Below are 26,955 nucleotides of genomic sequence, written 5' to 3' on the forward strand. Positions count from 1 at the left end.
CCTTACAATCACTGGGAACATTGGGTTTCTATGGTTCGGTTTCCCTTTTCCCTGCTTCCCCCTTATTAGTGGCCCCCGGGGGACTGCAGTTTAGCCTTTGTTTATGGAAACCATAAAAAAAAGTTAGGGCAGGGGAAGTGCTTTGACCATGATTCCCACTGGTGACTGGAAGCCATCCTTTGGGCTATCTGGGGAGGAACTCTTAAGCTTCCCAGCCCTCTGAGTCTTAATGCTGATTGGCTGAGCTTGAGGCTTAAGCTCTCCTCTTTCTACTTCCATCAGTTTCATCTTACCATCTAGGGCAGTGGTCTCCAACCTTTTTACACCCAAGATCACTTTGTAAATGACAGAACAAACCAAGATCTACCTGCCCCCCCGTTCCTCTCTATTCTCCTCCTCCTCCATCACTTGCTCTCCCCTACCCTTATACTGCTGCTTTTCCCCCCCAGTTCTTCTGTAGGAAGAGGTTTTTCCAACATTTGACCTGTTTAGACTGGACCAAGTATCAGAAAAAAATTCTTCTTTTGGAAGCCCCCTTATTCCTCGTGGAAAGAGGAATACAGGGGTGACCAAAAGATCATGTTTGCTCTTCCACTAAAAAAAAGCAGAAGAACATGCTGCCTGTCTATACTGGAGGGGAGTTCTTGCGCAAGAACACTGACGTTCTAATGTGTGAAATCAGTGCTTCTTGTGCAAGAACTCTGATGCTACCGCTCAGGAAAAAGCCCTCTTGCACAACTGTTCTTGCGCAGGAGGCCAGTGTAGACAGGAAACATGAATTTATTGAGAGAGCGTCTACACTGGCACGGATGCTTTTGCGCAAAAGCACATCTCTTGCACAAAAGCACATGCCAGTGTAGACGCGCTCTTGCGCAAATACTTTAACGCAAAAACTCTTGCGCTAAAAGTATTTGTGCAAAATCTTGCCAATGTAGCTGTAGCCAAAAAGTTTCTGCATTGTCTTTATTTATGAGAAGGGCAGGGAATCTGTTTTGAGTCAGGGATCGCTAACCCACAGAAAAAGTCAGTTGGGGCCACACAAGTGAGATGCAAAATAAAAACTCCAAAACACCCACAAGCCTCACTAATGTGGCCCCAAGGGACATGGTATTGGGGAAGGGTGCCAGGGGGTACCGGGACAGGGTGCTGGGTAGGGTGCCAATGGGTGCTGGGGCAGGGGACAGGGTGCTTGTAGGTGCTGGGGCAGAGTGCCAATGGGTGCTGGGCTGGGCAGGGTGTCAGCGGGGGCAGGGAGCAGGGTGTTGGCTTGAGCAGGGAATCCTCAGCATGTGCCTTCCCCCCCTACCCAGAGGAGGGAAGCTCTGGCAAGAGCCTCCTTCCAAGACTTCTCCCTTCTCCCCCGCAAAGGAGGAAAGCCACAGTGCACATTTCCCCTCAGGGACTCCTCCCCGGCACACGCTTCCACACAGGACTCCTATCTCCTCCCCCACTGAGGGGGGGGGAGCCCCCATGCGCACCTCCTTTCCTCTCCCCCCCCCCCCCGGAGGGAAGCCCTAGTGCACGCTTCCCCCAGGACAACTCCCCTTTCCCCCGCAAAGGAGGGGAACCCCGGCGTGCGCTTCCCCCCAGGACTCCTACCCTCCTCCCAGTGCACGCTTCTACAGGGACTCCTTCCTCCTCCGCAGCGCACCCTTCCCCTCCAGACTCCTACCTCCTCCCCTGTAGAGGAGGGGAGCCCTGGTGTACGCCTCCCCACCCTAGGACTCCTACCTCCTCCCAGTGCACGCTTCCCCCCAGGACTGCTCCCCCCACTTCCCCGGTGCAAGCTTGCCCTCAGGACTCCTACCTCCTCCCCCACAGAGCAGGGGAGTCCTGGTGTGCGCCTCTCCTCCCCTCCACCTCAGTATGCGTCTTTCTCCGGGACTCCTACCTCCTCCCGGCGCGCCACAGACCTGGAGGAGAGGAGCAGGCAGCGCACTTCTGGAAACCCCAGAAGTGGCACGCAGCTGCCGGACTACCTCGATTTTCAGAGGTAGGTAGTAGGGCTTCTTGGGAGTGGAGGGAATTGGGGGGCCCCGAACGCCTCGTGATCAACTGGTCGAGCCCTCCCAATCGACCAGTAAATCACAATTGACAGATTGGTGACCACGGATCTAGAGACTTCAGCAGGATGTGGGTCTGCTCCTGCCCCCAAGAGCCTCTCTTTGTCACTGAGTCCACATGGCCTAGGTCTTTGACAGCCTAGATAAGGCAGCTGATGGTTTCTTTCCCTTCAAATTAGATTCCATACCTTGCCTGGCCAAGCAACCCCATGACATCCCTCCATTGACCTTCAGTTGTCCATGTGGACAACAGGAGCTGTTTAGCTAAGGTTTTCACTTGGTGCCCATCACCACTGAATCTGAGGGCAAAGTGTCTGAGTGTCATTTACCACATGGGAAGTAGAGATTTTAGGTATCAAGTAATAGAATAGTTGAGTAACTACATAAAATATCAGTGGGGGGGGGGATGCCAGGCAGCAACTGGTCCATGAAAGGAGCGAATTTAAAAACCAGATTCCCATGCAGATTTACTACCTGCTGCCCCATGCTGCTGCACCTAATACAGAGGAAGCAGCATGGGGTGGCAGCAGCTCCTGTGTGCAGGGGATCTGAGCTCCCCACAGACTGAGGCTGCTGCAGGGCAGGGGGGAGGCTGTCCATGGGATGCAGAGCAGCCTCTGTCTGCAGGGAGCGGTTACCTTGGAGACTTCAAGTAAACTAGAGATTATGGCCAATTTGGTGGATTAATAAGGGTAAAGGGAATGTCTCTGTCAGAAGCCAGATTCGGCCTGGTATAATGTATCTATCACCACTAGGTTCAACTAATTCCAGAATAAAACAGACAGGTGTGTTTAGGGCTAAACCATGTATTTTAGAAATCAGTTGAGCATAACAACATCAATTAACAAATCCCACCCTATCCCTGAAGAAAAGAACGACTGACAGATTCCCATACAATAGAATAGACCTTAGAAATGAGGTGGCGATTCAGGCCTGTGACCTACAACCTCTTAGGTATTTGAAAGCCTTGAGGGAGGACTAACAGGGAGATCTCTCGGAGCAAAATCCTTCCGTCTGGAATGGATGCTGAGAAAGGAAGGGATCCTCACCTCTGTCGTGGATGGGACTCTCGAATGAAACCGCACCAGTCTGTCGACTCTGTGGGAAATCCGAAGTACAGTGGAGAGTGAAGTCCAGTTCCAAGGATACGCAACACCAGCCTTAGCATAGACACTTCTCCCATATACACACACACACAGCAGTGGAGATGATATCTAAACTAGGCCTTGGTATCTCCAAGCCACAGTACGCCGAACAAAATGGTGAATCTTCTCAGGGAGGAGGAACAGAACTTCACAGACGAACAGAGGAAGTGAGAACCACTAAAGTTCTCCTCAAGATAGGGTTATAAAGGGTTTAAGGCAGGAAAACTTGGATAGCATGCTGAGTGCAAATATAGGGGACATGCAAAATTCAGCGTGCTGAGTGCACCTGTTGACTGCGTGCGCATCTGAAAAGGTGGAGTGCACAAGTTTAGGGAGGAGTGCAAAGGTTCTCCTCAGGCTGTTTTGGCGGGAAAACCTAACTGTCAAGGAAAAAAAAAAACGGAACCCAACATAACCTCCATTTTATATCTTAGGTCAGGGTAACAAAGCCTGGACCCTCCATGGACAGAGGCTGCTATGTTGCAGCAGCTGCTCCTGCCCCCCACCTCCGCAGAGGGATGAGCAGGTGGCACTGCGGAGCCAGTACTGGGGGAACTAGCTTTTAAACCAGCCCCCCTCCCCAGCTCTCCCCACCTTGCTCCCTCTAATACAGAGGCAGCAAGGGAGGGAAATGCGAGTAGTCAAGATTAACCGATAAGCCTAGGCTTATTGGTTAATCGTATACTCAACTATTCATTTACATCCCTAGTGTGAAGACAATCTCCCTTCTTAACAAAAGCTTGACTTTTTTGTTTTAATTCAATCTAAGGCAGCATGAATGTTGGCAAGCAGGGGGTAGTTTCCTCTAGTACTAGTAGAGTTCTAGTACTAGTAGAGTAGATACAATCCCCTTACTATGGGCTCAGTCTTAGTCAAATGTGTTTGGTAGCAGTTTAGTAAGGGGAATAAGCTACATCAGTGTAAGGTACTTTTATGAAGATACTATCAAGGGAAGGGGTGGTTTCTCCGCCTCTTGATGTCTTCCACTAAAGACAGAAAACTGTTCTGGAATATACTTTGATCCAAACCTCACTACTGCACCAGACAGGAAGCCTGTGATGTGCAGTGGCATCAGATTAGATGATCAAATGGTCTCTTCTGGCATTAAGTCTATACATCTACATAAAACTGAGTGTGGCACATTGAGCAGCTTTTGATGTCTTCATGAGCAGACTGTCTTACTTGCACCTGCTGTCATTGACTCAAGTCACTGTCTCTCAACTTCCTTTGACCAATAAGTTGAGGTGCTGCAAAAGGCCTTTGTGATGTCACTGTCACATCCACTCCTCTCTTGCAAGGCTTAATGTCCTGCTCTTGGGCCAGCCCCTTTGGATGTCTGAGCTGCTCCCATATTGGACACTGCTTGGACAGCCCCAGGAAGCTGGTCCCAGGCACTAGCCCGGAGCAGCAGGAGCATCTGCAGGAATACCCCTTCCTTGGCACCTATATTTTAGGGGTATTTTTAGTGAGTCATGGACAGAACACAGGCTGCTACTTTTTTATTGCCATGACCTCTCCATGACTTTCACTAAATCACAAGACGCCAAGAGAAACCTGGCAGTTTTCTTAGAAAGTTTGTTCCTGTAGTTAGTCATCTAAAAATCTAAGTTAACTTTGAATGTCTGGCTTCATCAAGACAGTCCAATAGTACTTGTTTTCTTTTCAGGGAAGGGTGGTTAAGCATAGCTCCCCTACAGCCTTTCCAGAGTATACTGTTTGCCATTCTGTATCACAGGACTCAAGTTTCAGTAAAACACAGTCGGTAAGATTTTCAAAACCAAGAGGCATTAAAGAGTCTAAGTTGAAAATTTCAAAGATAAAAATGGCAGCTTAATTCCCATTGAAATTAACAGTAATAGGCCTAATCACCATTTCCATTTTTGAAATATTCTCCCCTGAAGTGTCATTGAAAGGGTGTTTGCATCCATCATTTTAAATCAATAGGGACTAAGCAAATGTGAAAATTGCATCCTTTGATTTTCCAATAAAATAGACACTTGCACATAAATCCCAGGTTTCATTACAAAACTTTATTAAAAAGATTCACCTTACTCTTCACTTTTAAGTGCAGACCTTCCTCAATTAAAAAAGCTTTTGTACAATAATCTAGAGCTGGTTAATCTGAGTCATAATACAAGTAGAAATGGAGTTTAAACTGGCAGACTAAATCTGCAATTAGCGAAGCTTGGGTAGTGGTTATCACTCAAAATTTGGGAATATACTCTAGGTTGCTACATTATTTAAATTATCAATTTTTCATCTATATAAAAACTCAGTACATTAGTTACATAATGGTATTGCTTAATGTGACTCTGGCCTTCTGATATGTTTCTTGGATTGACCTGAGAAAGGAGTCAAGCACTTCTTTTATTCCCAGAAGTCTCTTAAAGGATCTGGTGTTCAAGGAGTCTTTTTGGCTCGTAGTTTTTCCAATGTTTTCTGTAAGCAAAAACAGATGCTTAAGTATCTAGCAAATTGATTTAGATTTGAAGTTCCTAAATAACAGTTGTATGAATAAGTTAAATGCTTAATAGGGAAGGCATTAAGATTCAATGCAGTATTGAATACATGCCACTACAGCAGATTGGATTAGGCAGACAATGAGATATTTAAAAAATGGTATTCAGAATGCTCAAATACATCAGTGTATATTGGCACCAGGCAATATTATGTAAATAATGGAACAAGCACAGTAAATATTATTATTATTCCCCATTCCAGAAAGTCAGGAAGTAGATGCTCTAATGGGCAATAATTTTCATTGGGGGCCACTCTAAGATTTTGATAAGTGATCAAGGGCTGCAGTTCTATGGAGGACGTGGGGGTCAGGGATGGTGGATGGGGTGTAGGAGAGGGAGTTATGATTAAAGATGTTAAAGACTAGTCGACTATCCGATAAGCAAATGCTTATCGGATAGTCAGTCAACTAATTAACCCCCCAGCAGCAAAGGAGGGGGGGGAAGAGTGGGCACTTCAAAGGGCAGCGCCACACAGCTGCGGCACTGCCCCCTGGTTCAGCTGTGAGGTGCTGCCCCTTTTTGCATTTTGAAGAGGCAGCGCCACCTGGAGCCAGGGGTCAGCTGGTCTGTTGTGCATAGTATCCCTGAGCTGTCCAAATCAAAAACCACAACACATCACTTTACACTTGCAATTCTATTTTTTACTTTTGTTAAGAAAAAATAACATGATTACATGGTCTGGTCAATTAATAGTAAGGCCAGTGCCAAAAAACATGTTCTGAAGGCACAGAGGTTCCTGGAATGCACAGGTAACTCTTTGCTAGTTTTCCAAGCCTTGGAAAATGTGGGGCATTGATCTTCCACCATTTCAGTGGACTGCATTCCAATGAAGGGCAAGGCTCCCTGAAGTAATTATCTAGTTCATTTTCCACAGTATTGTCCTCATCAGTATCCTTTTCAGTGTAACCTTCACCTAGAACAGTGGTTCCCAAACTTTTCAGCATCACGCCCCCTTTTTGAAAAACCCTCAGGAACCCCCCCCCCCCAAGCACAGCAAAATTGCTGGGGGGGGGGGAGGGAAGGGGGAAAAAAAAGGAACTGACTGGGGCAGCAAAACTTGATGGGGGAGGGTGGGCTGGGTTGCATCGCCCCTCCCCCCAGGGGGGCACGCCTCCCAGTTTGGGAACCCATGACTTAGAAGCATCAGCATGCCACTTGTCTTTTTCTTCAGCGCTGGCTTTGTTGGCTGATCTGGCTCAGCACCTCTCAATTCAGCCCCAACACTTAGAAGTTCCTCTGTTTCCAGTCCTAATGCAAGTTCAAACTTTGCCTTGGTAGCATCCTCGACAGCAGATGAAAGAAACCGCATGTACTTATGGCATGGTCCTAACAAGGAGGCAATAAGTGCCAGTTAGGCAGTTATGTTAGGGTCACTGGGTGTCATGCAATGCTACAGAGAGGGACCAACATCATTTCTGAAGGTATTGACAATTTTATTCTCAGAAACAGCTTCACTTTTCAGGTGAGTGTGGAGAAGACTGTTGCAAATTGGGTAAATATTTGAAATTGACTCTGTTCCCCAGACATGACAGTCATGTAGTAAGATGAAGGCCTAAAACAAAGCAGGCTGGCCCCTGCTTATAGAACTTAGCATGAACAGGGCTGAGAGCAAAACACCAATTGGTCCAGGTATAGAACAGGAATTGGTACTGGTCATAACTTGAAAGTATGACTTGGTACCACCAGCTCATTAAAAAAGACCTTGGTAAACACTCCCCACAGATTACCGATATAGGTTCAGGAAAGGATCTAAAGTGACAATACGATGGATAGAGATGATCTAAATAAACCATGAGGTACAGGGTAATGCGTAGTATCTAAGAAGCGTCAGAGTGGCAGCCTGACACGTCAGCAGTGATGTGTAAGTTGTTAGCACCTGTATATAAAGCAGTGTGTCTTGGGGGAGGCAGTCTTTGGAGGAAATGGAACTTTTCCACTGATTGAGTCATTCCATTGTTGAATTGCATATGCGTAGTGGTTCAGTAGAGTCTACTGAAACTATTACTATACTTTGCTTGACAATAAACCTTCAATCCTTATCTGATTTGTGGTCTTTGGGGGCTCTCTTGGGGTCTGCTGTGGAGACTGAGTTCACAAGTCGATACGGCACACATCATTGAGTACATATGCAAGCAGACTTCTGGTTTTCATCAATGGAGCCAGAGACCTGTGAGAACACCTCAGCAGTAAATCCTGACCCCTCCTGACTAATTGCAAGTTGTAATGCACTTTGAAGTGGAAAGCACTGGTAAGAAATCCTCTATTAATTTCCGTTGCTCATCACGCAGCTGAAGGATGCAGGCATCAGTTTGTCTTGTTACAGTGCTATCAGAAAGCACAGCTGCTATTGCCCACCTTTGTTCAGTGAGTCTTTTGAAAACGTCAGACTGAATTCCAGTGAGTTTTACATGATCGGATCAGATGATGTTTCTGAACTTGAAGCTGAGTTTGTTTTCTTTCTAGTGCTTTAGTAGCCATGGTACAGCGGTGGAAGTGCCCAACTAGTTGACTTGCTGTGGCAATTGTTTTCTGGGAATTTGTTTCCCAGAAGTCATCATTTATGGCTAGCTGCAAGGCATGGGCAAAGCAACTGATGGATTCCCATGTAACAAATCTTGGTGAGTTAGCGCACACAGTATTGCTTGCATTGTCACGCACACACACCAGGACACTTTCAACACCCATCTTTCAACTACAGCATGCAATTTATGGCAATGTTTTCTGCTATGTTTGATTGTCAATTTGTAGAACTATGGATTGCAGCTTCCAATTATTGATGTAATGGCAAGTGACAGTATTGTAGCTTTTAGTATTTTAATGCAGTCCAGCAGCCCGTGGTTAAAGCTACGGTCTCAGCTTTGTCCAATTTTTCCGGGAGAATCTTCACACAGGCTTCATAGCAATGTTCTACTCGCAAGGTCATCGTCTGTCTCATAGGCACACGGTATTCAGGTTCCACAAAACTCATCAGCGCACGAAAACTGGCACCCTCAATGAAACTTATGGGAAGCATATCTGCAGTGATTACAGTGCACAACAATTCCATCAGTTGTTCCTCACATTGTACGCTGCATCTCCTCAAAGATCTCCCAGAACAAATACTGTCAACGTTGCTTGCTGTGTGCTTTCTGGCTCACATGAAACACGTGGGCGCTTCAGCCTCAAATGGTTGCGCATGACTTCAGTACTCCTTGCATATGTTAGCTCTGCAGAACGTAGTTTACATTTAAGTGTCTGCACTTGGTTGTGTGAAATAATTCCAGCCAGCACTCCTTTTTGATAGCTCCTTCTTAACAATCCAGTAGCGGTCACCAACAGTAAAATAAAACAAAAACGACAATTGCTGTTTGAACTATGAAGCTGGCAAGGTGTTACAAACAGGTGAGACCCCAAACACATTTGTGCTGTATTTTGCCCAGGGAAACAAGGACAGGTGGTAGCTGCTTGAAGATGGCTACCAAAATGTGAAGGTGAAGGATGGAAACAAAGACACAGTAGGAGGGAACTGAAAGGACACCAGCAAAATGTAAAGGAGGAAGGATTACTTAGCGTATGTCTACACTACAGCGCTAATTCGAACTAACTTAGTTCGAATTAGTTAATTCGAACTAAGCTAATTCAAATTACCGGATCCAGACTAAAAAACTAGTTCGAATTAGCGTTTTGCTAATTCGAACTAGCATGTCCACATTAAGTGGACCCTGAACCGGGGATAAGGATGGCCGGAAGCAGTGCCGGCAGGGCATCAGATGAGGACTTAGAGCATGGAGCTGCTGCCTCAGGCTAGCCAAGGGCTGTGCTTAAAGGGTCCCGACCCCCACCCCAGACAGACAGTTCTCAGGGGTGCCCCGCTTGCAAAGCAGTCCTGGCTTGGAGTGCCCTGAGTGCCCACACTGGGCACATCACAGCACTTGGCCATCAGACTGGCTGCACTTGCCGCAGGCTGCCATCTGGGGGGCTGAAGGAGAGCTTCCACCCCCAGAAGCCCGCAGAGCCAGACCAGTCCTCCCCATCGGGGGCTCATACCCCATTCCTTCCTCACCTCCTTCCACTTACCCTTCCCTAGCCCCCCTTCCTGATGTACAAAATAAAGAAAACGTGTGGTCAAAAATAGAATCTCTCTTTATTGAACAAAACTCAGGGAGACTGGGAAAAGGAGATGGGAGAGGGGAAGAGAGAGACTGGGAGAGGGGAGGGCAACTCAAATGATCAGAGGTTTGAAACAGGTCCCATATGAAGAGAGGCTAAAGAGACTGGGACTTTTCAGTTTAGAAAAGAGGAGACTGAGGGGGGATAGGACAGAGGTCTATAAAAGCAGAAGTGGGGTGGAGAGGGTGCAGCAAGAAAAGTTCTTCATGAGTTCCCATAAAGAAGGACTAGAGGACACCAAAGGAAAGGAATGGGTAGCAGGCTTCAAACTAATAACAGAAAGTTGTTCTTTACAAAGCAAAGAGTCAACCTGTGGAACTCCTTGCTGCAGGAGGCTGTGAAGGCTACAACTAGAACAGAGTTTAAAGAGAAGTGAGAAAGTGATGGAGGTTGGGTCCATGGAGTGGTATTAGCCAGGGGGTAGGAGTGGTGTCCCTGCCCAAAGTTTGTGGAAGGCTGGAGATGGATGGCACTAGACAAATGGCTTGGTCACTGTCTTCGGTCCATCCCCTTCAGTGTCCCTAGAGTTGGCCGCTGTCGGCAGACAGGCTACTGGGCTAGATGGACCTTTGGTCTGACCCAGTACGGCCATTGTAAGCTCAGGGCTCATGGTCGGGGGTCTCAGTGGACCACCTTGATTTTCATGCACACCTGTTCCTGGGTGGCCAGGCTGGCAGCTCTTCTGCCCTAGACGGCCACTTTCCTGTGCCTAGTGCGGAGGTCGTGGACGAGGTCCACGATGTCCGCACTAGACCAGGCGGGTGCCTGCCTCTTGCGGTCCCAGGCAAGTTCCCGGGAGCCGCCAGCCTGGTCCCGGGAAGAGGCGGAGGGCTGGGGGGCATCAGGTGGCTGGCTCGAGCCGTGCCAGGTGCAGGGTCTGCTAGCTGGGTGCTGGCAGGCTTGCACCTGGCACGGGCTCCGTAGCCAGCCCTTGCCCCTTTAAGGGGTCTGGGGCTGGGAGGGGGGCAGACGAGTTTCCCTGGTGTTGGCCAGAGTGGCCACCAGGGAAAGCTGGGGAGGGCTAGCCTCCCACTAGTTTGAATTAAGGGGCTACACACCCCTTAATTCGAACTAGTAAGTTCGAACTAGGCTTAGTCCTCGTAGAATGAGGTTTACCTAGTTCGAACTAAGCACTCTACTAGTTCGAATTAAGTTCGAACTAGCGGAGCGCTAGTGTAGCACCTATCAAAGTTAATTCGAACTAACATCTGTTAATTCGAATTAACTTTGTAGTGTAGTCATACCCTTAGAGTGAAACAAAGACGTGTTAGGAGACAGCAGGAGGACACTTCAGTGTGAGGGAGATGGAGTGTTTGTGGAAGCAGCCGACATCAAGAGTGCTGATGAGAAGACAGGAATAAAGGAAATTAATGGCAAAGAGTAACAGAACCCGCAGGTCTCACCACGCACCAGAACAATGAGCAAGCCAGGAGGCTATGGCTGACTGACAACAGAAATCCTGCAAAAGGGGCTGGGATGCTACAGGTGAGAGAGCAGAAACTGACCCAGTATCTTTGCTCGCCAGCTTCCGTGTCCTTTATAATGCAGAGGGGCATTATGCTTGGACCCAACATGAGCCATGAGCTCTGTAAGGGTATGTCTACACTACCCTGCTAGTTCAAACTAGCGGGGTAATGTAGGCATACTGCACTTGCAAATGAAGCCCGGGATTTGAATTTCCCGGACTTCATTTGCATAAGCCGGGCACCGCCATTTTTAAATCGCGGCTACACGCGGCACGGAGTAGCTAGTTCGGATTAGGCTTCCTAATCCGAACTAGCTGTATTCCTCATTCCACGAGGAATACAGCTAGTTCGGATTAGAAGCCTAATCCGAACTAGCTACTCCGTGCCGTGTGTAGCCGCGCGGCACGGGGTTCGAACGAGCCGGGATTTAAAAATGGCGGCGTCCGGCTTATGCAAATGAAGCCCGGGAAATTCAAATCCCGGGCTTCATTTGCAAGTGCGGTATGCCTACATTACCCTCCTAGTTCAAACTAGGAGGGTAGTGTAGACATACCCTAACTGCCTACTCTTATCGACTAATCAAGTAGTTGATGAAAAATAAACAATTTGATTAGGAAAGTAACCTCATTTCAACATCCTTGGTTCTAAATGCATACTTCTGGAGGGATTTTCTCAGGCTACCTCTAAATTTGGTGCAATGCATGGAACAGTGTACTAAACTGCTAGAAGTTTAAATGAAACAAGCAGTTCTATTTCTTAGTGTAATCTATTTGATAACTTACAAGTAGTTATTCAAAACGTAGGATCCAAATCTTCAGATGAACTCCAGTTTTTAGCAATACTATGTAGATAGCAGGCTCATCAAAAAAAGGGACTGCACAGATTAGATTGTTCAGTACAATTAGAACTGCTCAAAACAACAGGCATTAAAATAGGGAAATGCTAGGCCAAGAGGTTGAAGATACTTTACCACATGCAGTTACCTTTTGAAACTCTTTGGCCTTTTCCCTGTTTTTAGCATAGGTTTCTTGTCTTGATTTCTCTTCCTTTCTGCTTTTCACTTCAGCTAGTTGATTATAAAGTCTGCCAAACAATAAAAAATGTGTTTATTTCAATTGTAACAACTCAAACAGACCACAGAAAGGGAAAAAGAGTTTGACACTGACTATGTCAAAACTCTTTTCACTAACTTTAACAGAAATAATTTATAATTACGGATAGCGAATGAGCTCAGATGCAGCAACAGTTAGGTCTTGGCCTAACTTTCCCTAGCACGAGAGTAGTTTTGCCATTTTTTTTCCTCTTACATAGATCAGATTAAATAAAGCTACTGCTAGCTAGATAAAAGGTTATGTTTTGTTCATGGAATATGTTGCATTAGATTTTTGGTACAAGGAAAAGTTAGTGTAATAAACGTACAGCCTTGTAATGCTAAAAGTAATGTTTACTGGGAAAATTAAGGACCACGTGACAACTGTATAAACAGCAAAAGTTGTGTAAATTGAAGCTTACACATGCATACTGTGTGCATTACAGAACAGTGGCATAGCCAGATTGGGACAGGAAGGTGGGCAATGATGTCGGGGGGAGGGAGGGGGGGGGGAGAGGGAGGGAGGAAATAAGAGTGATGCCGCCCCGACCCCCCCCCCCCCCGGCCCCGAGCTGGCCTTGGAAGAGGGGGAGGGATAGATGATCTGCCCTGGGGTGCTATAAGAATGTGCCCCTCCCATCCCCCACCCATTTTGCCCTCCTTGCTCCGCCTCCCTGACAGGAGGGCCTGGCAGGCAGGGTCAGTACATTGGGACTTGCCCTGATCTGCATGCTGGCGGGAGGGAGGTTAGGTTCCAGGAGTTTGCCCTGGTCTGTGCACCTGGTGCTCCTACTTGAGAGCGGGGTCAGGGCATGGAGGCTTGCAAGCCCACAACCCCGCTTCCTAGCAGGAGCATGAGGTGAGTGGAACAAGGCAAGCCCCCAAGCCGTCTCCCCTGGTCCAGCTGGAGCACCAGCTGGAGAAGGGCAAGCCCCTGCGCGCCAGTGGGAGCAGACAGAGGACTAGGGGCAGCTGGGCCTGTATGTTAAGTGGGTGGGCCCTGACCCATTCCTGGGTATATCCCTGTTACATAAGAACACTTAGTGCTGACTGGAGAATAATTAAATTCATATATATGTAACAAAGACAAGTATAAGAGTGCAAGTGAAGGGATAGAGGTAGCACCAAACTGGAGAAATACTTGAGCGGAAACTGGAGGGAGGAAGCAGCCTGACAGATCAGACCAGGGATTGGAGGTGGCGATGTAACCTATAGAACTAACCTGCTTCCTTGCCTATAGATATATACATTTATTATTGCCTTATGGTTTTGATTATAGGTTTATTATAATCAGAGCTTGCTGAACTGCAGCGAGACCCGCTTGCCAGCCGCGCTGTCCGGCAATCTGCACATGCGTAGACCGTCCGAACCTGGCTCTTCCGAGTTGTAATCTACTCGCCATGGGCGAGTAGATTACATAGATTGTCGAGCCCTGATTATAATGAGTTACAGTAGGTTTATACTGGCAGCTTGGCTGTAACACAAGAGACTTACAGGCCACTTCCTAAAAACTGAGTTAAGGCAAAGTTAGTATTTTTGTCTGGGAGCTTTCATCCAGATAGTACAGTTAACTCACATATATTCGGGGTCTTTCACCTAGATAGATGGCGGTAAGATAGAGCAGTGTTTCTCAACTTTTTAAAATAAAGTACCCCCCTTTTAAAAACAAAATTATAAGTACCTCCAGAGCCAGGCACGCTCAGGTCCCCCGCTCTAACCCAGTGCCCCTTCCCCAGAGCCAGGCACAGGAAATACGGTAACCCTACCTTTGAAGACCCTGCTTCCGCCGCCCGGCCCTGCCTTGGTGGCTTGTCTGCAGGGAGCAAGTGGTGCCAGAGCTTTCAATAGTGCCACAGTTTGAAGCAGTGCCGGCTTTTCTTGCCATGCCAGGTGTTTAGAGTGTTCCTGGGACAGCTCAGAGGCAGTGCACACTGGTCCCGGTGCGGAATGCGAGGATCTTCCCACTGCTTTATTAGCAGGGGTCCTCGTACTGCCATGCGTCTCTCCCCTGCTTTTCAGGGAGGAGGAAGGTGGGAGAGAGAGTGAAGGTGAGGCTCTCTGCCTTGTTACAGCTTTGGGTGGCAGGGGGGAGGGTGTGTGTGTTCCTGCTGCGTTTCCCCGGGTTCCTCTGTAGGCTGTAGAGTCTTTTCAAACAAAATCATCCTCAGGCGGAGGTATGCCTGGAATGAGGCATACCTGGGAGGTCGACAAATGCCTTTTATGTTGACCGCGGAGCGTCCAGACTACCGAGCTGAGCCGACAAACAGCGGATTGGCTCAGTGCGGCAGCCATGTAAATTTAAATGAAGCGGCGATTGTTTAAATCGCCGCTTCATTTTCCTATGCCGGGTAGTCTAATCTACATGCCTCTGTCGCTAGAGGCATGTAGTCTAGACGTACCCCTAGTGTGGAGCACCCACGGGGACACTACACAAAGAACAACTTAGCAGGTACATTGTTATTTAGAAAAACCCAAAATAACTGGTTGAGACCAGACTGAATAACTGAGTAGGACAGAAACAATAAATGTGATAGACAACCACAAAAGGCCCATGGTAACAAACTGACATATATAATAAGTTGAGATCAATGATATACAGACCTATTGGAAAAAGATACTTTATTAGTAAGGGGAGGAAATACAAATAAAGAAAAAAGAACACACCCCCTACAGAATATACGTCAAACACAGCATCAGAGTAACATATGATAAAAGTGGCATCCCAGCCTAGGTATTATAGTAGGAGATGCAGTCCTTAGGGAAGTGCCAGAATGATGGCCACTGGTGATGATGGTGGGAATGCAGGTGATGATGAAGATTATGGCTAACACCTCAGGTTATTCTAGAAGGAATGATCTGAGTATATGTATAGAAATATAGATGTACATTCCCTATTTATCTTAGGGAACTGGGTGGTTTGTGACTGTGCTAAATGTATGAAGAGACTATATTTGAAAATATAGAATAGTTCCTATAGTGCAGTGTTTACCAACCAGCAGATCGGGATCTACTGGTAGATCTTGAAGCCTCTGACAGCTGATCCTGACTGGTTTGGCCAAGAGGCTATCGAAGTGCTGGCACTTCAACAGCCTCTCCCGCCTATTTCTGTGCACCTCCTGCCCTTTGCCTTGGAGCTGCCTCCCCCCATCTCCGACAGCCTCCTGCTTGCTGTGCAGGGCAGGGGAGGAAGAAAAGGGGTGCTGATGTCAAAATGCCCCCTCTTCCATCCTGTATCCTATATCTACAGAGCAGGACAAGGGGGAATAGGATTTGGGAGGGAGTTTGCTGGCTGCTTTTGGGAGTGGTGCAGGGCCTTAGCCCCCCGCTGTACCACCATCCAGGAGCCACCTGAGGTAAGAGGTGCCCAGTTGGAGCCCACATCCTGAAACCCTACCCGTGTCATGATCCCCCTTCTGCACCCCCAGCCCCTACCCTAGCCCTAAGCTCCCAGTATCCAAACACTCTCCCAGAGCCTGCACCTAGAACGCCCCGACACCCCAACTGCCTGCCCCAAGCTCAGCTCAGAGCCCCCTCTCACACTCCAAATCCTTTAATCCAAGACCAGAGAATGCAACCCAACCCGCTATCCCAGCCTGGTGAAAGGGAGGGAGGGAAGATGGAGTGAGCAGGGGCAGGGCCTTGGAGAAGGGGCATGAAGGAGGCAGTGTAAGGGGGTATTTGGGTTTGAGGTAGATCTTGGCTTGCACTTAAATTCAAAAGTGATCTCATGCTTAAAAAGGCTGGAGACAACTGCTATAGTGCGTGTGTTCCATTTGTACACTTCAGGGTTCCCAACCATAAAATAACTGAATACCGGGCCTGATCCTGGGACAAAGGACCTGTCAACCCTAAAGGTGGTAACTGGAAATTCATAAGCAATCTTTGATCAGTCAACAGTAATGATCACCATAAAGTACAGGAGAACTTCTTGGTAGCTCAGAATTTGGTAACTTGGGTCTCTATTTTAACTTACTCATCATCTATACCTGAAGTTTTATAAATAAAGGTGAAAATGATTAAGCCTGAATTGGATAGATTCAGACTCAGATTTTAAGGTCAGAAGAGACCAGCATGATCTTCTAGTCAGAACTACTGAGCTATCACAAGCCACAAAACTGCGCCTCCTTTCCCCTGTAATAGGCCCATGACTGAGTTACTGAAGTCCTCAAAACCTGATGTCAAGACTTCCAGTTACGGGGAAGCTATCATTTACTCTAGTTCAAACCAGCAAATGACCTATGTCCCACATTGCAGAAGGCAGCAAAAAAATCTGAGTGTCTCTGGCAATCTGACACAAAGACAAATTCCTTCTTTATACCAGTTTCCTACCACGCAACTCCCAACAACAAAAAGCACAAAACCTTTTTCTCATGAGTCTCCATGAGAATTCATTTAATTTTTGTCTACGGGTCTGGGAAATAAATAAGAGATTAATCTAGATAACCACTGCTAAAATTAAGGCTCTATATTACTGCAAGTAGTATTACTTCAGAAACAGAAGTAGTTTACATTAGTCTAATTTATCCTAACTATATTCACACAATACCTTAAAGTGCGCTGCTGTATTTCAACATCATCAGACCTTTTCTCCTCTGGAGAGCAAACTTTCACTTCCCCCACTTTCTTCAACTGATTGACAACTGTACCTTTGTATTAACAAAATAGTCTTTAAAACTTTAAAAATGAAACTAGGAGGCCAAAGATCAGATCATACAGATCAGTGACAATGAAGTAAATAGTGGAAGTATGCACTACATAATTTTTAGCAGGACAAGTTTATGCCTTCTACAAAATTGTTTTTCATGATTGACAGATATCAGTTTAAAAAAAAAAGGCCCAATGAACACTAATCTCAAAAGGTAGTAAGATCTGAAACAAAAACAACAGAGATTAAATCACATTTCCTATTTTGGAGAAAACAAGTCTGAAAAACAAAAGGCTGGCAGAATGGATTCTATGGGGCAGACTTTCTTCTTTTGAGATCCAGGCAGGGAAAAAATGTGAAAACCCTGTGACAGAATATCCTAATCTGCAAGAGCAAAGATCCAAGAACAACAGAATCCATCCTGTTTTACAGAATAATTACAGGAAGAATCCATAATGCTTTATTCTACTTCCAAATGAAACGTACCAGAAGTAGGAGAATGCTCCTTCAGCATATGAAATCTTTTAGCCTTTTCCCTTTGAAACAACATATCTTGAGGTTTTTCAGAGTGTCTCTCTTTATTTTTTATTTCTTCCACTCTTTTAGAGGACTTCTGGATAAAGTTTTTTTTTCTCTTTAAAAACGATTCTTGTAAAGTACATGGTGTGGGTGTGAACTCTAACAACGTGACCGTGAAGGAGGAGGAAAGGTCTGTCTCAGCACTTCTGATTTTATCACTGATAATAGGTTTCTGCAGGTGATTATCTTAATATAGATAACCATCCTAAAAATGAGCTTTACTATTTTCATGGATTGAACCAGGTTGGAGAATTAAGAAATTTACTAAAACAGTAATTCAGATGTACAGTTCCTACATTTATAATAAAGCTAACCATCACGTATATATAATTGTATATTTTCTACATCTGTTATTAAATCTTATTATAAACACTAGGGTCCAAACTACAGACACTCAAAAGCACCAGGCAGAGTTTGTCCAATTCCATCTTTCATACTGCTTATAGTTCTAATACCCAGCTTGTCAGAGGATACTTATTTTAATAATTACCCAAAGTGTACTAGACACCCTTCATTAGAGGACTACACGATTAACTGATAAACCTGGGATTATTAGCTAATCCTGCTTACTACACACATTCCCACCCTCTCTCCCCTGTTGCCTCTGTGCCCCCTCTTTGCTGCTCTCCACATGTGCTGGCTCTGTGAACCCACCTGCTTCCACTTGCAGCCTCCTACAGAGGGTGAAGGGGGCAGGAGGGGAGGCTGCCTATTAAAGGCAGCAGCATGCGGGTAGGGTCACGGGGCGGTGGCAGGGGAGGCTGCTCTGGCATCCCATGGAGAGAGCTCCCCATGGACAGGGGCTGCTGCTGTGCAACAGCTTCTGTCCATGGGGCACTTGGACACCTCCCCCTCAAGACAGAGGTTGCTGCCACCCTGCGCTGCTGCCTCTATATCAGAAGCAGCAGTGCGGGGCAGCAGCCAGTCTGTGCAGGAAGCCGATTTTTAAACCAGCTCCCCTTGCAGACCATCTCCCGCCTGCTACTCTGTGCTACTGCCTCTGACAGAGAGGCAGTAGTGCGAGGTGGCAGGGGACTCCCCGGGAGTGGAGCTGGAAGCGGAGCAAGGAGTGCACTGACTGCCAGTCCTGCTTCCAGGGACTATTTAATAGTTCTGTAACTGCTAAAATTTGATGCAGTTACACAACTAGGGATGTAAAAGAGTAGTCAAATACTCTTATTGGGTAGTAAAAGCCCAGGCTTATCGGGTAGTCGAGTTGACTATATCAGAGGCATCAAGGGGGACAGGGAAGCAGGAGCTGGTGCTGGGGGAGCCAGCTTAAAAGCTGGTTCTCCACAGCATTGTCCCCGTGGTGTGGGAAAGGAAGAGGCATGGGAGGCAGAGCTGCAGCATGGGAGCTAGTGCGAGTCAGGACTGAAACTCGCGCCAGGTGCAAACCTACTCTCGCTCTGCAGTTTAATGAGTAGGAGCTGGACTGCCTGCATGCCCAGCTCCTATTACGTTTAAACTGCAGAGCTGCAGTGGCCCCTTACTGACTAATCATGTGCTGGATACAAATTATATCAAGTAAACGATTACTCATTTACTCGATACTTGACATCCTAGTACATGAAAGGTAGGGATGTTAGATAGTGTGTGATTGAATGTACAGAAGTTACACACGAGTACCTGCAGATTGGTGTAACAGACTGATCCTCATTAGGAGTCTGAGCTATTGCAGAGCAGTCAGAAAGCATGGAAACCGAGTAATCTGCTTCTGGGTTTAAAGGCAAAAATTCTCTCCCCTGTTCCAAGACAGAAGAATGGATTGGTAAAATGTACTTAGAACACGCATCTATTTTAGTGAAGTAATATTAATGCAGCTCTATTTTTGTCAAAGAGCAAACAATTAAGGAGTGAATGGAATTACATCTTTCATTATTAGCACAGATGGAAGAAAAATTATTTAGCACACAACAGCCAGGCTCTTGGCACTAAAAGCCATTTTATTAAATAAAATTAACAAAAAAGCTGTGCCTTCCCCACAAAGCCCCTTTTTCTTCTCCTTCTTTCACCCAAACTCCCTCTCAAACCTCACACTGTCTCCTGCACCCCAGTCCCTTACCCCATGCATCTTTCTTTACGCAGCCTCCATCCTAGACCCCACATCTCCTCCACAGAAAAGTGCAGCCCTTGACCACTTTCCAAAAACTTAGAGTGGCCCCCCACCAAAAATTATTGCCCATATCTGTTCTAAAGCATATTATTTATTTTTTCATATCCAGCCAAGTTTGAACTCATCCTTTGAGAACACAAAGCATGACAGCTAGTGACATACATAGTGGTGGATTTTATGAAATAGGTATGTGTCCCTCATGAACTGAACCAAGATCAATTAATTTAATATATGTCCCTGAATTGCTGTCAGCTACTCAAGTGGGTGGAAATCAATGACAAGGGTACAAGGCCCTTCATCCCACAGACAGTCTCTTGAGCCATTTAGTGCTTTTGACCATTTTATTCCTCTGTTTCTCAAGCTATAATTCTTACCAAACTCCAGAACATCAGCTAGCACTACACGGAATTCCTAAACTACAAACAAATCCAAACAAGAAGTCTCAGTGTTCCAGCATTTCACTCTTTATGCACTATAGTCTGCACTTTTAAGAAAAATTACAACTAAATACCATGTTTGCTCTTTCAACAATTTTTCTTTTTGAGTTTTCTGTTGTTTCAGGGCTTCTTTATGTCTCTTCTCTGCTCTTTGTTTCCTTTCCTCTGCTTGCTTTGCCAGAGCCACCAAATCAGGTTCCTTTACAATAAAATGTAATGAATGTTATAATAAACACTTTGCCCAGATTCTAATTACTTATAATACTATTAACATGATAATTCAAGTATTGCTGCTGAGAAATAGCAACTTATATGACTGCATTAAACACAATGACAAATTTCCATGCTACAAGAATCAAAATCCTCAGGATAATCATTTCCCCTTATACCAGGCGTTCCCAAACTTTTTGACATGGGGACCAGTAAATCCATTCACGAGCTTTTGGAGGACTGGTAACATTCATTTGCATATTCATTAAGCAAATGATAAATATGCAAATAAGTTATATCTGGTCCTCCGAAAGCCCCCAGTCCCAGCTTTAGCAAAGCTTTTGATACGGTCACCCACAATATTCTTGCCAGCAAGTTAAGGGAATATGGATTGGATAAATGGACTGTAAGATGGATAGAAAGCTGGCTAGACCAGGGTTTCCCAAACTTTTTACTTTAGTTGGAACCCTTTTTTCAGTACTGGTTTTTGCAGCCCAAAAATATAAATGCATATTTAAAAAAAAAAAGAATGAAAAATGAATAAATTTCACTGTTTCACCCGGCTACATCCTCCGCCCAGCCTGGGCCAGGGCTTGGGGTACCCGGTGCCGCATGGGTACTCTGGGAGCCCGGAATATTTGGCTGCATCTTTCGCCCAGCCCAGGCCTGGAGGACTTGATGCTGCATGGGCACTCCGGGAGGCGGGAGCAGGACCAAATTGGGGGCAGAGTATCTGGCTAGGAGGGAGCGTGCAAGGAGGGCACTTGGGTAGGAGTTGGACCTCCCTGGTCTGGCACCCTCTGGACCTGATTCATCCCAGATGAGGGATTTTAGTGACCAGGGCAGGTCATCTCAGGGCTCCTGGTTCCCCCCTACTCCACTAGGCTTCTTTGTGCCTCCCTCCCCTGCAACCTAACTGAGCTGCCCACCCCTGTTGGTTCCCTGCACATCCCCCAAAACCATCCCCACAATCCAAGGGAGTGCAGCACCACTTCTCTGCAGCTCAGCTGAGCTGCCCTTCTGTTCCCTATGCCTTCCTCCATCCACCTCAGCCCAGTTGAGCCCCGTACTGGTTCCCTACATGCCTCCCCCACAGCACAGCTGAGCCCTGTTTCCCTGCACCTCCCCCCAAACCACACAGACATGCTGAGGCCAGCACTGATTCCCTGCCCCTCCCTCCTTCCCTCCAGTCCAGTGCTGGGTTTCTGGCACCTCCCTCCTCCCGCAGTCCAGGTGAGCCCAGCGCCCTGCACCTCCCACCGCCGCTGCCCAGCCTGGCGCCCCCCCTACTGTGGTGCCCGGGGGCAACTGCCCCCCCTGCTCTCTCCTCACTATGCCTCTGCTGGGATCCCGGAACAGCCGGCTGCATCCTCCGCCCAGCGTGGCCCAGGGCTTGGGGGACCCGGCGCCGCACGGGCACTCTGGGAGCCTGGAACACCCTGGCAGCCACACTAAGGCCCGGTATTTTTTCCGGCAGAGCGGTACTGGGCCGTGGCCCATAGTTTGGGAAACGCTGCCTTACACTCTTCATTATACAAATAAAGAAGAAGGAAGACAGTAAATACCAACAAATTTGCCATGCATTCCCTCCCTCTATTCCATGAAACAGTTTGAAAAGTTAAGCATTCCTCTGCATTTATTCTCTGACTGCTAGCTTCATATATTGGAAGCAAGAATTGTTCAAAGTACTAATTTCATAGTCGTGTACAAACATTTCAAAGAAACATCACCATGATTTATCAACCATATTTTGGCAAAAGCTCATTATACCACCACATCCTTTTTGTGCTGTTGCCAGTTACTAGGATACATCAAATGTAACTCTACCCTTTGCAATTAGTTGCCTCCTCTTATTTTAGAAATGTGCACCTGTGTATCTGCCTGTTCATCTGAGAGTCCATTTGTTCAAGAACTCCTCTTACCATTTAGCTAGAACCAGCAATTTAGTATGCAGCTTTCCTTTCTCCTAACTTAAATCAAGGTCAGCACTGAATTTTTGTAAAAATGTTCATACACATTCACATGCCTGTTTCAAAAAACACGTGACAGTGCAGAACCATTTTCGGTCTGTGTATAGGATGACTGCCTTTGCGCAAGAAGCACACACGTTATCCCACACGCCTACCAATCCAGCTCTCACACGCCATTCCCTATCACGTGTCTCGTTCATAGCATGTTTTAGGCAAACTTCAGCCTCCATCGTTTCAAACGGCTTCTTCCGGCCACTGGGCCGGGGCCTATGTCGTCACATCCGCTATAGCTCGAATCGCCCGCCAGCGATTAAGGCAAACGCGCGAAGCCACCGCCTGCGGGTTTAGAACTGATAAATTACAATACGCATGCGCCAGGAAGGAGCTCAGCGACTGGTTCAACTCACGAACCAGTGATTGGGCGCGAGCCAATGAGAAGGTTTGCAGGTGGGAACGCCCCTATGGTGGCATCGCCGTGCCTATTGGCCAATGGTAACTAAGACGGGCCGTGATTGGCCGGTGTAGTGTCAGGGGCTGGTAGCTGTAGGAATTAGCTGCGTGCGCTAGTTACTTACGCAGTGTCTGTGGGAGGGGAGATAAAAACGCGCCTCTGGACTGCGGGCGGGAAGGAAGCGCCATTTTGTGTGGGGCTAGGAGGGGGACTAGTACTGGGAGCTCGCTCGCAGGGGAGCGCCTTGGCGGTTACGGGTGGCGGTGCCAGAGCTAGAACAGAGACAGTGGGCGGGAGAGAGTAAAGGGAAAACGCGGATATAATGAAATTATTAGTCAAGGCGCTTAGGCTCTGGAGACGGGGGACTCTAAATAGGCTTGTCCTGGCCTTCCAGATGGGGAAAATAAATCTCCCAGGATAGCTTCAGTCACAGGGGGCAACCCTCACAGACGATATTTAAAAAACAAAGCCTTTTAAAATTCTTCCAAGCCTGCCAACTGGGTAGCTGTCCCTGGTTGTGCTAGTTCGTGCAAGGGCTAGAGCTGAGGGTGGCGCCCATATGAGCTACCCTGGAGTATTGCAGAAAGTAAAGGGGAAATAAAAGCTTTAATTGAAGGAAGAGTGGACCCTTAGCAGAAATATTCTACAATGTTAGCTATGGTGAAATCTAATAATATAGAAGTCTCTGAGAACTAGAAAAGGTGGGAGGAAGATGGGGATTTGACATTAACTGAAACCTGTACAAAGAAACTTCAGAAAGTTATAGCTAAAAGCAAAAACTCTGCATTGGACTAGGATGACATATGTAATGAAATGTTAAAACATCTGAAAATACTTCCAGAACTGTACAACAGTATACAGGGAAAAGGTGAGCTGCCAGTGGAGTGAAAACATGATTTGTAGGACCACTGTGGAAACCCCATATGCTGCGCATAAAACATGATGCTGATGGGTTAATTGTCCTTACAGCATATCTGGATGAAACCATGGAAAGAATGTTGACCCAAAGATTAGTAACAGAGGGAAATGTACTTGTAGAGAACATGGAAAGCGAAGAGAGGAAGGAGTACAGTTGATTAGATATTAAAGATGGGGGGGAAAGCATGAGAAATAACTAGCTTTCCTAGATATTGAAAAAGCATGTGATGTGCCCTAGTGAGAAGGCTTATTGTATAAAATAGCATCCATTGACCTAAAGAGAGCACTATGTAGGTTAAAAAAGGATTTTGAAAGTAAAAACTATGCATATTATAGTAGAAAAAGTCTACCATAGCATAGAGAAATAAACAGTACTCCATAAAGCAGTGTAATTAGCCTTACTGTATTGACCTCCAGAAAAGGAGTACAGGAATAGGCATTTCCTTGTTTGACAGTGACCATACTATAAGAGCAAAAAACACAAACCAGGCCCTGACGGAGGAGAGAATAAAAGATGCTCTTGGGAAAAGTGGAGAATGAGGAAATGTAGGGCTTTACATTTTGAGTTCACAAAAGTAAAGGATTGATAGTCACTGAAAGAAAGATTACTCTGTATGAACCACAAATAGTAATAGTTAAAAGCTACTCATTCTCTGCTGTGACATTTAATATCAAACTACCATTGATTTTTTTCCATTCCCTTTATCTACAATATTTTTGATTTACTTAAAAGTGTTTCTGGAATCACCAGGGGCTCAGATAAGAGTAATGCAGGGTAGAGAGCTAGTGATAGAATGTACAGATTTTCTAGCTTGCTTCTTAACTGTAATTTTAGGGGAAATGAGAGTTACTTGTCAAGTGTCTAAATTCCTGATAGAAGGAAGAGATGTTACATGTGGATTGTAGCTAGGATTGAGGATGATGTCAAAAATATACTTGGTTAAATAACTATTCAGTAGGAAAAGGGGGGTGGGAAACCAGCCATTTACGACTATACAGACAACACTTAAAGGTGGGACACTTCCAGATGTAATCAAAATGGGCTGGCAATCTTCATTAAACTATAAATTTATCTCCCTATTTGGTGCTATGATTGTCAAAGGTTTGGAAATGGAGCAGTTACTTGTACTATTTCCTTACATGTAGATAGGAATGTTAAATTTCAATTAAACAGCTAATCGAGTAGCTGATGGAATTTCCATTGACTACTCCATTAGTTGTGGGATGGGGTGCTCGCAATGTCATCTGCGCCTCTGCATTTTAAATGTAGTAAGAGCCATCCAAGGCAGAAGTGCAGTGGGGAACTCAGGGTGAGTGGGGACTGCTTGAGTCCCTTTCTGCTTGCCCTGGGTTCCTGCTGCACCACTTCTGCTTTTGAAATGTAGCAAAAGCCCAAGCTTTTAAGCCAGCTCCTCCTAGCGCCAGCTCCCCCTAGCACCAGCTCCTGCCCTTGCCTCCTCTGTTGAGGTCCCCCCCCCCCCATGAAGGGGAAGACACGGGGCAGTGCACCACCACCATGTAGGAAGGAATAGGGTGTGTGGCCCCAGCCTCTCCAACCCTGGAGTATAGAGAAGGCAGGTGCTGGGGGCAACAATACGCTGCCCCCAGAACACCTACAGCAGGCGTTTTGGGTGTGTAGTGGTGGCAGGGCCATGCCTGATGGTTTGGGAAGACTGTGCCTTCCCCCGCCTATACTACCAGATGCCCAAGATTGCTTTTGCCAACTCAGGGTATGTCTATACTACAGAGTTTTGTCGGAAAAATGGTCTCAAATATACCAAGAGCCACCCCCTATGAGGCCACCCTCTGCCCCAACAGCAGGACTGTGTGAGGGTGGGATGGCACAACTCCCCAGGGATGGGGCTTCTCCCCCACCCCCAGCGCCCAACTCCCCTTTCCTGAGAAACCCCCTGTTCCAGGACTCCCCTCACCCCCGACTTGCCATGCAGGGACTGCAGCCCCAGAGTGTCTTATCTCCATAAGGAGGGCTCCGATGGTGGATTTCCCTGTGCCAAAGTGGTTGCCCACCAACGGGTAGCCGTCTGTGGTGGCGAGCTTCCAGAGGGCTATTGTGACCCGCTTCTCTGGGGAATGGTAGGCCACAGGTGGGTGTTTTGTCCCTGGAGGGTGGGGGTGAGCCAGGGTCACAGGTCCAAAAAGGTGGTCTGCATGTGGAAGTTTTGGAGCCACTGCTAGTCATCCCACCACTCCATGCTGTCTGAACTGGTGTCGAGCCTCCAAAAATGCTTTGCCACAGTGGTTTGTGGTTGCCAGAGTATAGCTCCCGCACTCATGGAGAGGGTCCCCAAAATGAGCTCAATCAGGACCAGGAAGGCAGCTGGCACAAACTGCTGCAAAAACACAGCATGGCCATATGGAGCCGTCGCATGCCCAGGGGCAGCTTTGGCTCCATGGCACAAAGAACAAAGCTGTGGTGTCCAAAAAATAACAGGGCAACCACAACAGGCACTTGTATTAAATGTGTTGGTGTGAATGTGTTCCTTCCATACTTACAATTGCAGAAAAGGGGTGTTTCCACCTCGTATCCATTTTTCAAAAGCCGTAGGTCTGGGTTTTAAACCCTTCTCCTAGGACCCTCTTGTTATAAATGACTTTGTGTTTTTTTAAGGGTTTTTGTCTCTATTTGCCACTGATTTTTGTTTCTTGCAATCGAGGGCTGTTGCACCTCTATCTTTTTTGAGGTGTTTTCTTGCAGACCCGTGCAATAGTCCAGGACTAGATCTTTCAAACTGTCAAAGTTGATCTTTTCACAGTTTGCTACGTTTAGGGTAATTCCTTTGACTTTCATACAGGCCTTTCCTCCCGACAGCTTATACCCGTAGGTTTTCGGGCCTGCCGACACAAACTCAGTGATGTGTTGATCTGACGGGATCTCGCTCGTAAGGTCCCCTAAATAATCCCCCAGAGGGGGATTCCAGTCACCTTCCCTTTTCACAAATATCACTGAGTCAGTGTCGTGGTATAGGCACCGCTCTTGCAACCCATCTAGGAGACTGTATAATTCTAAGCGGACATAAGCGGTGGTGAAACAGGCTATGAAAACATTGGTATTGCCAGAGACAGAGTACTGGTCTTTTTCGTGCTTCCAAGACACGCATGCTGTTTCATCGTCGATAAACTCGCAGGATGAAACCTCGTAATTGGGGGGGAAAACAGGTACCGAAAGAGTTCGTCAG

General features: G+C 46.7%; 1 protein-coding gene and 1 pseudogene across 6 annotated transcripts; both read right to left on the reverse strand.

The window, feature by feature from the left end:
• Positions 1–2,541: 2,541 nt before the first annotated feature.
• LOC142825086 (centrosomal protein of 295 kDa-like) lies at positions 2,542–22,794 on the reverse strand. Of its 6 annotated transcripts, none has more exons than XM_075916766.2 (6): positions 22,545–22,755; positions 20,284–20,408; positions 19,286–19,401; positions 16,979–17,078; positions 12,326–12,425; positions 5,219–5,647 (listed from the first exon to the last, which is right to left on the reverse strand). In XM_075916766.2, the coding sequence occupies exons 3-6, from the start codon at positions 19,314–19,316 to the stop codon at positions 5,609–5,611; spliced, it is 270 nt and encodes an 89-aa protein (XP_075772881.1). In that variant the 5' UTR covers positions 19,317–19,401; positions 20,284–20,408; positions 22,545–22,755; the 3' UTR covers positions 5,219–5,608. The 6 variants fall into 6 exon arrangements, 5 of the variants coding, with proteins under 5 accessions (XP_075772881.1, XP_075772880.1, XP_075772883.1 ...); XM_075916765.2 differs by having other exon boundaries at positions 22,342–22,755; XR_012899618.2 differs by lacking the exons at positions 19,286–19,401; positions 20,284–20,408; positions 22,545–22,755 and adding exons at positions 2,542–3,161; positions 17,564–19,205 and having other exon boundaries at positions 5,551–5,647.
• Positions 5,654–11,432, reverse strand: LOC149525968 (zinc finger BED domain-containing protein 4-like; annotated as a pseudogene).
• Positions 22,795–26,955: the final 4,161 nt, after the last annotated feature.

This window comes from Pelodiscus sinensis, chromosome 1, assembly GCF_052426305.1.
Source record: "Pelodiscus sinensis isolate ZL-2025 chromosome 1, ASM5242630v1, whole genome shotgun sequence".
In the NCBI taxonomy this organism is placed as follows: domain Eukaryota; kingdom Metazoa; phylum Chordata; order Testudines; family Trionychidae; genus Pelodiscus; species Pelodiscus sinensis.

Excerpts from the sequence above, each read along its gene's own strand:
- LOC142825086 (XM_075916764.2), bottom strand. The coding sequence starts at position 17,627 with ATGTTGTTTCAAAGGGAAAAGGCTAAAAGATTTCATATGCTGAAGGAG. Across the intron at positions 17,079-17,563 it reads GGAGCATTCTCCTACTTCTG|GTACAGTTGTCAATCAGTTG; the intron begins GTACGTTTCATT and ends GTTAATACAAAG. Across the intron at positions 12,426-16,978 it reads ATACAGCAGCGCACTTTAAG|ACTTTATAATCAACTAGCTG; the intron begins GTATTGTGTGAA and ends ATTGTTTGGCAG.